The 10,019-nt window shown below is 45.1% G+C and overlaps 2 protein-coding genes across 4 annotated transcripts; both read left to right on the forward strand.

The window, feature by feature from the left end:
- The first annotated feature begins 260 nt into the window (after window positions 1–260).
- On the forward strand, window positions 261–3,449 carry LOC102701898 (endo-1,4-beta-xylanase 5-like). Of its 2 annotated transcripts, none has more exons than XM_015835736.2 (7): window positions 261–492; window positions 591–622; window positions 1,453–1,609; window positions 1,723–1,895; window positions 2,058–2,159; window positions 2,237–2,383; window positions 2,465–3,449. In XM_015835736.2, the coding sequence occupies exons 1-7, from the start codon at window positions 381–383 to the stop codon at window positions 3,437–3,439; spliced, it is 1,698 nt and encodes a 565-aa protein (XP_015691222.2). In that variant the 5' UTR covers window positions 261–380; the 3' UTR covers window positions 3,440–3,449. The 2 variants fall into 2 exon arrangements, with proteins under 2 accessions (XP_015691222.2, XP_006649724.2); XM_006649661.3 differs by having other exon boundaries at window positions 261–471.
- A 250-nt stretch (window positions 3,450–3,699) lies between these two features.
- On the forward strand, window positions 3,700–9,173 carry LOC102717508 (calmodulin-lysine N-methyltransferase). 2 transcript variants are annotated; one of them, XM_015835738.2, is made up of 9 exons: window positions 3,700–3,934; window positions 4,871–5,093; window positions 5,307–5,386; window positions 6,172–6,232; window positions 6,902–7,017; window positions 7,149–7,281; window positions 7,580–7,680; window positions 7,951–8,023; window positions 8,687–9,173. In XM_015835738.2, the coding sequence occupies exons 1-9, from the start codon at window positions 3,784–3,786 to the stop codon at window positions 8,694–8,696; spliced, it is 948 nt and encodes a 315-aa protein (XP_015691224.1). In that variant the 5' UTR covers window positions 3,700–3,783; the 3' UTR covers window positions 8,697–9,173. The 2 variants fall into 2 exon arrangements, with proteins under 2 accessions (XP_015691224.1, XP_006651210.1); XM_006651147.3 differs by lacking the exon at window positions 8,687–9,173 and having other exon boundaries at window positions 7,580–8,184.
- Window positions 9,174–10,019: the final 846 nt, after the last annotated feature.

The raw sequence follows: 10,019 nt of genomic DNA on the forward strand, positions 1-10,019 counted from the left end.
GCGAACAGCAGGTGTTGGCTAGGCCCGGTGTTGGAGCACCACAAGGGCACTGCACCAAACCCGCTTCCTTGCAGAGGCGGCCAGCGCCCGAGGACCAGGTGCACCACGCGCGTGGTGGTGGCCGCCCATGGCTCCGGCCCGTGAACCCCCCGCCACGCCAATGGCAGCGCGCCAAGTGTGGGAACGCCGGCCACCAGATGGGTCGTCTATATATACCGCTGCATACCTCTCCCTTGCCGTGATCACGGCCAGCACACACGGCATACATACATCCATTCTTCAGTTCAGCTAGCCATTGCTAAGCCTGAAAGGTTCGTTGGTCTCGTCGAACGCTTAGCAAGGAGCTGGGAGGAGCTCTGACGACGGAGCCACTGAAAGAGATGAGGAGGTTTTCTCTGCATGCCGTGAGATTTCTCGTGCTGTGGACGCTGCTGCAGTGTGGCCATGAGCTCGTTGCGGCGGTGCCTCCTGGTCAGTCCCGGTCTCGAAACCGTCAGTGTCTATCTCTCTTTTCTTCCTATTTATCGCGTTCATGCGTGCGAGTAAGTTCGGAGGATGTGACGCTGTTTGAACTTTTGGTTGTCATGCAGATGGCTGGTACGATTACACTGCCTACACCGATGTAAGTCCCAAAATGAATCATCCTTGAGCATTTTTTTTCGACACGTACTAGCTTACTAGCCGTGTGGTAGTTCAGCTTGCTGACATGTACTTGGGGGGTAATTAAAAGCCAGTGTTTTGTCCATAGTAATCCTTGCATTGTTTATCAATGGCGTTCCCTCTTCTGGGAGCTAATGGCATGGAGACTATAGGAAGAGAACGAGGAAGATGACGAAGCTTGAAGCCACTGGACCGCCACGGCTTCCTTCCCACACTGCACATGACCCTTTTCTTCAGTTATTTCAGTTTGTTGTCATGTGTGCGCTGGGAGACCACAAGCCCACCCGTACCTACCTGACGACCAATTAAAATCGTCACACGGAACAAATGACAACTATTGTGCTGCGCTTTTCCACAGTATTTTAGTATTAGCATTCGCCGAGTTCTTGGTTATGTCTGATTGTATCATGGTCAGTTATTATTAGCTAGCTCATCATGCCTGCCCAATTAAGCTCCGCAAGGCGCCAAGGCAAGCGACAGAGCCAAATTACACAGGCCTAACATGCATTTTCATGCCTAACACGGCAAGTGAGATGCTTACTGATTATTGTTATTGTATGCTTAGCTGCACTTTTCTTGTGCCCTCGTGTCATTCTGTCGCTATCTAGACAATCATGTTGTGCTTAATTAATTACTATCACACCGAGGAACTTTGAGAGAAGTTTCAGTATGTATGCAACCATCTCAGCAGTAAACTGAACCAAGCCAGTTCGTCACTTCGTCACGTGCATGGAATATAATGGGAGTTGCTAATGCATCGGTATTGTATTGAAATGTGCGTGTGGCGTTCAGTGCAGAGGCCAGCCGGAGCCGGCGCTGTACAACGGCGGGGTTCTGCGGTTCGGCAACAGCGACGACCCGACGGGCTACCGCACGACGGAGACCGGTGTCTTCTCGCCGGCGTACGTGGTATACAACCTCAACAAGACCACCATGTACACCTTCTCAAGTGAGTTTCGCCGGCCGGGAACCCTGTTCATGTGTGTCGTCAGATCGTGTTACGTTCCAGTTACAGATCATCAAACAATCAAACCAACAAGGCATTTTTCACGACGTGCACAGGCTGGGTCAAGCTGGAAGGTGCGTCCTCTGCTCTGATCACGGCGAGGCTGGCGCCGGACAATGCCGGAGCGCGGTGCATCGGCACGGTTCTTGCAAGGAACGATTGCTGGGCCTTCCTGAAGGGCGGCTTCGTCCTCGACTCGCCAACACAAACCTCCGTCATCTTCTTTCAGGTAAACACACATGTATATACTTGTACATATGGCGCAGTTTCACTTGAATGCAACCACTTTATGGCATCCGAGGATGACATGATGTACTAATAATATTTTAGTAGCGTTTCTTATCATGATCACGATGATGATGTCTTGTCCATTTGTTGACGTGTTTCTCAGAATGCTGACAAGAGCCCTATGAAGATCACCGTCGCCAGCGGTTCGCTGCAGCCGTTCACGCCGGATCAGTGGTCCATGCACCAGAAAGACACGATCCGGAAGGTAACATTTTCGTTTAGACGTGTCATCGTGCCGATATGATGCGACTCTGTTAACCTGATCTGTTTTGGCCCGAGCAGAGGAGGAAGCGGATGGCTACAATCCACGTTGCCGATCAGCAGGGCGCGCGCGTGGTTGGTGCGTCGGTTTCCGTGAGACAAACCGCCAAGGACTTCCCGTTCGGCTCGGCCATCGCCTCCACCATCTTGGGGAACCAGGCCTACCAGGTACGTTCAGTATCGCGTCAAAATCAGTGAAGAAAATGCACAATAAAAAGAGAGGCTAAAACGTGTGGCACTCCGGTGCAGAAATGGTTCGTGGATCGGTTCAACGCGGCGGTGTTCGAGGACGAGCTGAAGTGGTACTCGACGGAGCCCATGTCGGGGCAGCTGCGGTTCGACGTGCCGGACCAGATGCTGGCGTTCGTGCGGTCGCACCGCGTGATGGTGCGCGGGCACAACATCTTCTGGGAGAACCAGGACGCGACGCCGAGCTGGGTGAAGGGCCTGTCCCCGGACGACCTCCGCGCCGCCGTGAACGGCCGGATCCAGAACCTGATGACGCGGTACCGCGGCGAGTTCGCGCACTGGGACGTGAACAACGAGATGCTGCACTACAACTTCTACGAGCAGCGCCTGGGGCCCAACGCGTCGGCGGAGTTCTTCAGCGTGGCGCAGGACGCCGACCCGCTCGCCACGCTCTTCATGAACGAGTTCAACGTGATCGAGACCTGCGACGACGTGTCCTCCACCGTGGACACGTACGTGGCCAAGCTGAAGGACCTCCGCAACGCCGGCGCCGTGCTGGAGGGCATCGGCCTGGAGGGCCACTTCCTCAAGCCCAACATCCCACTCATGCGCGCCGTGCTGGACAAGCTCGCCACGCTCGGCCTGCCCATCTGGTTCACGGAGATCGACATCAGCAACCGGTTCGACGCGCAGACGCAGGCCGTCTACCTGGAGCAGGTGCTCAGGGAGGCCTACTCCCACCCGGCCGTCACCGGCGTCATGCTGTGGACGGCGCTGCACCCCAGCGGCTGCTACCAGATGTGCCTCACCGACTGGAACCTCAAGAACCTCCCCGTCGGCGACGTCGTCGACCGCCTCCTGCAGGAGTGGCAGACGGGGCAGGCCGCCGGCCCCACCGACGCGCACGGCGCCTACAGCTTCAGCGGCTACCTCGGGGAGTACATCGTCTCCGTCACCTACGACAACAGCACATCGCAGGCCACCTTCTCGCTGTCTCCCGGCGACGAGACCAGGCACATCAACATCCAGATTTGACCACTCCTGATCGTGGAACTGATCACAACTCTACGTTACACGGTACACCTCCTCGGTGTATTACGGGCTTCCAGCTCTCCTAACATCGTGACATGTCGTCACGTATGTGTATTGGGTGATAGTGTACTACTGTTACGACTTACGACTTGCTAGTCTAGCGGTTATAATTTGAGGTTACGGAGAAAAAAAAAACTGGTTCGATTGAACCATGTGCATGTACCTGGCTCGGGTCGAACACTCGAACCACGCAAAAACGAAGACCCGTGCCATCGAATCGGTGTTTTCCTTCGGCGAGCCGCGAGCGAAACAGAATCATTCGAGAGACCAGACATCTCGTGCTCCCGATGGACTCCGCCTCACCGCCCTCCCCGCCGCCGGCGGCGCCGCCGCAGGCGTCCGCGCCAGCAGCCAGTGGGGCATCCAATGCAAGCCTGCGGTGGCGGATCCTTCGCCGCACCCTGCTCGCGCGCTCCGCTTCCTCCTCCCGCGCACCAGGTCCCGCCGATTCCTCCCCCTTCTCGCCTCCAAGGCAACTTCTGTAGTTCTGTATCCGCTTCGTTTTGTTTAGCGTTCGGTTCCGCTCGATCTGACCGATCCACTGAAAATGTGAAAGCTCCCTCGCAGGGGATAGGATGAAGGCAGCTGGCCTCCACTCCCCAAGGATTAGGAGCGGGTGCGATTGTTTGGCTTGTGTAGTTAAAAAAAAAACGACATGTTTGTAAATGAAAAATATTTTATGAATACAAATTTTATATACGTGTTTTTAGTGATTTAAAAGCCAAGGCTCGAAAATAAACTATGATGAAAAAACTCTAAAATCCACTCTAAATCTAAATTTAAGGTTGAAAATTCAAATGAGTAAGAGTAGAAGCGAAAAGATGAGGCCGCTTGTATGCAGCAAAGCTGCTGTACGCAAGTAGTAACAGTGATGATTTTTTATAAAAAAATCTGAATTGTTAGCATGTAACTGGAAGCTGGAACTCTTGATTTTGCCTGATATCGATATTCGGGGCAGTGATTGAAACTACGGCCCGGGCCTTTGTGCTCTCCCCATTTGCATTTCACCAACTGGGGATAAGCATGTTAAGAACAATTGTTGTGGACTGCCAGTGCAATTTCACAAGTTATTTTATCTACTTTTACCATTCTGCACTGTTTAACCATGAGAAACGTAAGGGGCTACAGACATACAGTCAATGTTAGCATCCTACCCCGTAAAAGACATGACAAAATGGTAGTTGCCTTCATTTCATATTGTGGTGATCACTGGCTGCTATCCATTAACACAACTGGCACAACTGCATCTCATTGTTACTATGGATTCTTAAAATCCCACATTTATACAGTTTCAATAGCTAGCATTTTCATGTGTTAAAAGTTATGTGTTTATTAATGATGTTTATTTATTTCTGTTCCTGGTTAATTTTGCAGAGGAAACTTCTAACGACCAGCAGGATAAAAATGATACAAACAAAATTTCCAGAAAGACATCCCGTGGCTTTGATCTGATTGAGTGTCATGTGCTGCCAATTTCCCAGTTAACTAAATCACATGCAGATTCATCAAGTAGAAATGAGAATATTGTGGAATGCAATAGCGATGTTTATGTTTGTTATAAGTTGCCATGTGAAGGTTCACCTAAACTTAATCTAGTGTAAGTAGTCTAGTATTTTTCTTCCCTAGCATGTGTCATATTGAATGCGGTTGTTTCCTCATTGATCTTCTTTCCTTTTCTCTGGTGGTACTGTTAATAATCCGATTCCCCCCCCCCCCTACAAATCCCTGCATGTGTATTTAACTTCAGCTATCATTATTAGAAATGTTGACACACTTTCTAGCTGTTTATTATTGTGGTTCTTGATTGCAGATACAGAAGAGAGGATTCCCTTGAACTAAATGACATTGTAGCTTCTAACAGACACAACATTGACACTACTGGACTTGTATGTAAGTTTCTTGTTCAAGTGTTTTTTTGGTTATCTGGTATGGAAAAGGAATTTAAAAATGTATGCACGCCCAATCTCTTGTTTACTGTGTAGAATTATTTCCTTTCATGTCCTTGTTAACCTTCTATGCACATAATTTTCCATGTTCCTACCATACACCTAATAGGCTTTCAAACCGATCTATCTAACACTAAATTCATGCTATATTTTAGTATTACTGCTATCATGATCTGCAGGTTGTTTATCTGCAGTAAACTACCTAGGCGTCTTGACATATAGATTACTGTGACATCAGAAGCTGCACACTATGCTGTACTGTCAGTGATCTGACCCTCACTTCAGTTGGCAGTAGAGCTTTACTAGTAGGAGTGCTAATCCCTCTAGTTTCATAATATCTGTTGTTTTGGATAGACTGTAGAACTTTGACTATAAATAACTTTTAAAATATTTACTTCAGAAATATGGATATCATATGTATAGAGTAATATTGAAAAGTACTTCAATAAAATCATATATTTGTTGATATTTCTATATATATTGTAATAGAAAATAGTGATCAAAGTTGTTTTTTGGAAACCATGCTGTCCAAACCGACAAGTATTTTCAAACTGGAGAGAGTATGTAGCAACACCACACAGGTTGAAAGTGCCATATTAATAACACTTGATTCTGAATTCTCAACTTCTTTGTTGTTCTTACACTGTGCTTTGCATGCGACACTGTTTGTCTTATGTCCCATAGAACTCAATATCATGCTTAGTTTTATGGTTGTTTTTTCCCCTGAAGGTTGTTGGCCGTCAGAAGAGGTCCTTGCATACTACTGTATCAACCATTCGGATATGTTCAGGTTGGTACTTGGTTGTATGGTGTATTACTTGTGTGACACTCTTGCCCCAATATGGATGGTTCTGTGTGTGTGTATGTCCTCTGAACTTGCATTGTGGATTCATCATGTTCCTGGATGACATATTTAACTAATACTGGATTTAGGAAAAAAAACAATTTTTCTCCTTTGGAATTTGAGCGAAATGGGTACTTCCCTGGAGCCATGGCTAGGTTGAACTGGACCATAGGGTGCATCCTTGATGTTACAAAATACTGCAGGCTTGTTGTGTAAATCATATCAATTTTATATAGGTATAGGAAGGGGGTTTGAGCAGTATATCTGTATATGTACGTAAGCCTTAGTACAGTTTCCACTATTTTTCTTCCTCTGCTATTTTTTATTGGTGACATTTTTGTCATATAGGAGATCAAGATCAGAAATTCAATTAACATGAAAAGGTGCATTGGCTCATGATTTGTAAACCACATGCTGCACAGTTTATTGTACCTCATGATACTTTTGTGCTCTCATGACCCCATATGAAACTCTAGTTGTGTATCTTCCTTATCCCATATTATGTACAGGGGGAACTCATTCTGACCACTGACAGTAACAGCCTATTGTTGCTTTACCTAAATTTGATCTCTGTGCTATATCTCTCAGATAATTGACTGCTTAAACTTATTCCAGGTCCACAAAGGTGCTTGAGCTTGGATCTGGTTATGGATTGGCTGGACTTGTTATTGCAGCCAGCACAGATGCTGATGAGGTTGTTATTTCGGATGGAAATCCACAAGTAGTTCAATGTATCCTTCTTAGTTTCATTTACACTAATCTTGCACAGTATTGATTTAATATCAGGTACACGTGTTGTTTTTGCTATTTATTTTAAACACTAAGATTGCTTCTATGGTCTTTGTAAGCCATTATCCCTCAGATATTCAGCAGAATATATCCATCAATGCAGAAACTTTTGGTCAAACAAAAGTTAAATCTATGATTCTTCATTGGGATCATGAGCCTGCTTCAGAAATTATTAGTTCCTTCGATATAATTGTTGCAAGTGACTGGTATGTTCTACCTCTTTCTTTGCTATTCTAGTTTCTTACCAATTATCACCATGATCTGTTTCCTTTACTGTTGATATCCTCTAGTGTTAGTTTGGAGCATGGCACTTGAAGCGCCTAACCAGCCAACAGTAGATTTTAGTAACGCCAGAGCTCCTTATCAGCATCTCTGTATAAAAAATATAAATTGGAACTGGGAGTTAATTCTGTAGTAAATATTTAGAAATTAGGCTAATACTGTGATCACTATCAAAGTCAGTTTTAGAAGATTTTTCTTATTCATATTTCACTTGTACTGCAGCACATTTTTCAAGCAATTCCATGGGAGCCTTGCAAGGGCAGTCCGATCCTTGTTGAAGCATTCAGAAACCTCACAGGCCATATTTTTGAGCCCGAGGAGAGGTGATTCACTTAGCAAATTCTTAGAAGTAATTAAAAAGAATGGTTTGTCTTGTGAGTTGATAGAGAATTATGATCCAACTGTCTGGAATATGCACAAAAAATATGTGTTGGGTGATTACAGATCATGGCCCAACTATAACGAAGAGCACTGCTACCCTCTGTTACTGAGAATTAGTCGCAGTGAATAGTTACCTCCAGACATGTCGTGTGATCTATGGTTGCTTCGTCTGTGCTGTACGGGCTTTAGCTAACATGTTCTAATTTATGCAGTACAACAGAATTGGATATTGGTTGATATTATCTTGACATCATCCTTTTTTTCCCGTCGTGTCCGAAAAAAAAGGTGCTAAACTTGCATATTTTCCTTTCCTCACCTTACCATCCTTCATTGTACTAATGTTTTGTGAACAAGTGCACCTGCACATATGACAATGAATGATTTATAAGATGATCTTGCAACTTGCCTTGGAATTCCTATCTGTATCAGCAACGTACACCACTTTATATTCAATTTATAGCATTGTTAAAATCCAGTTTCTTTTCACTTCAAATCTTGAATATGCAATGGATGAAATTATGTATAGTATATTGTTTGGCAGCAACAATGGCTGCCATTGTTGGTCCCTTGTCAGCACTCTTGATTTTATTACAATATCCATAAACCTTACAACTTATGTGCATGGAAATATTTGCTTACTTTTTGTTCCACTAATGAGTGGATGTTATCTGACAGCGTAAACATTTCAAGTTGTTTCGTCACCATGTACCATGCTTACTGTGTACCTGAACTTTTGAGTCATAAGTTTCCTAAGATTGATTCTTTCTTCAGTGCAATCCCTAGTTTTTCAGATCATCAGACTGTGCACACTTAGCTGCTTTTGTTTAGGTGGGGTGAGTTGCATCGTATTCAAATCCAGCATTGCAACAACTGCTGCCGGGGTAGCATGCTTTAGCAGGCAGTGGGATATATTGATTGTGCTTGGTACTTAAACAATGCTTTTGGCAGTTTTCTTTGACTTTGCACAGCCTTGGACTCTTGATTAGTGACGACACAAGTTATTGGATGGTTGCTGATTTGCTGCATCAACACCTCCGTGTTGGTTTTATCATGATCATGTCGCTACGTCTGCATGTCTGGCGTCATCACAATTTTCAAATGCAATTGCTTCATGCAGTATCCACTGCAACAGCGTTGTATTGATTAAGAAATGCCAGCAAGGAAGCCAGTGTTCATAGATGACTACTTACCTGTTGATGTTTCTGAAGTAGGTAGTAATATTTAAGTAGACAGCCCATACTTCCTTTAGCATCGCAGCTGTAAGGACACCCAGCAATCTTTACTTTTGCCTTGTTTTTAAGCATTTTTTCAGATTCCCTAATTCTATTATGCGAATGGATCATTAAGATTTGAGCTTTGATGGCCAGAACAATGTGTACATAGTGAGGACTTGGTAACGGTGCGCAACAATATCAGATATGTGGTTTGATACTAGCATAAGACCTCATGATTTATGATTGTCAAGGCGTAATCTTGCTATTTCAGATGGCCCATCGATCATCCTTGATGATGTAAGATCAATACACTTTTGACAGAAAAACATGGATTGTTTGATGAACGTGCCTCTTCCATGAACAAAGACACGAAAGTAATGCTCCGTGTAATGCAGCTTCTTTTCCAACCATTGCACATCGACACCAATATAACAAAAAGGCGTCCACTTTCAGAAAAACAAGCTTTCTGATGGCTTGTCTTTGATCCCATGTGTGAGCTTACATGGCTTGTCGGAGGGATGGAATTTAACTTCCTTAAACAGATTTGTTGATACTGCTAGCAATTTGGGCTTTTCTCCCTGTGAATTTTGTTGATGTATTTGTGATTCTACATGTCATGTTGGGATTATTCTGAAGCTCAACTCTATATACTATGAAAATGACCCTGCACCTGCTCGTATTGCCAGTTACCTGCATCACTTAATTATTGAGGCAATGGTCTATTGCAAAGCATGTGAGACAGCATTGCAGAGGACGGCATATTCCATTCCATAACGATCGACCGAATCGAAGGTACTCTATAACTGTAGTCGGCGCCAGTTCCATCTTACTTTCCTCTTTGCAAATTCCCCTTTTTGTTCTGAAAAAGATACCCTTTTCACGATCTTTATCATCAGAAGGTTGTCAATGCATTCAGCTTTTGACTCAAGATTCCTCCATTTCGTTTAACAAAATGAAACCACAGCTAAATTGCCACTACTTTCAGTTCACAAGCAACTGGGAGTCAACCAAAAGGTGAACCCTTCACGAGGGTGCAAGCAACCTCCCTTCTAACGATTGGTTACTTG

This window comes from Oryza brachyantha, chromosome 3, assembly GCF_000231095.2.
Source record: "Oryza brachyantha chromosome 3, ObraRS2, whole genome shotgun sequence".
Taxonomy (NCBI): Eukaryota; Viridiplantae; Streptophyta; class Magnoliopsida; order Poales; family Poaceae; genus Oryza; species Oryza brachyantha.

Excerpts from the sequence above, each read along its gene's own strand:
- LOC102717508 (XM_006651147.3), top strand. The coding sequence starts at position 3,784 with ATGGACTCCGCCTCACCGCCCTCCCCGCCGCCGGCGGCGCCGCCGCAG. Across the intron at positions 5,094-5,306 it reads TCACCTAAACTTAATCTAGT|ATACAGAAGAGAGGATTCCC; the intron begins GTAAGTAGTCTA and ends TCTTGATTGCAG. Across the intron at positions 7,018-7,148 it reads AAATCCACAAGTAGTTCAAT|ATATTCAGCAGAATATATCC; the intron begins GTATCCTTCTTA and ends ATTATCCCTCAG.
- LOC102701898 (XM_015835736.2), top strand. The coding sequence starts at position 381 with ATGAGGAGGTTTTCTCTGCATGCCGTGAGATTTCTCGTGCTGTGGACG. Across the intron at positions 1,896-2,057 it reads CCTCCGTCATCTTCTTTCAG|AATGCTGACAAGAGCCCTAT; the intron begins GTAAACACACAT and ends CGTGTTTCTCAG. Across the intron at positions 2,384-2,464 it reads TGGGGAACCAGGCCTACCAG|AAATGGTTCGTGGATCGGTT; the intron begins GTACGTTCAGTA and ends ACTCCGGTGCAG.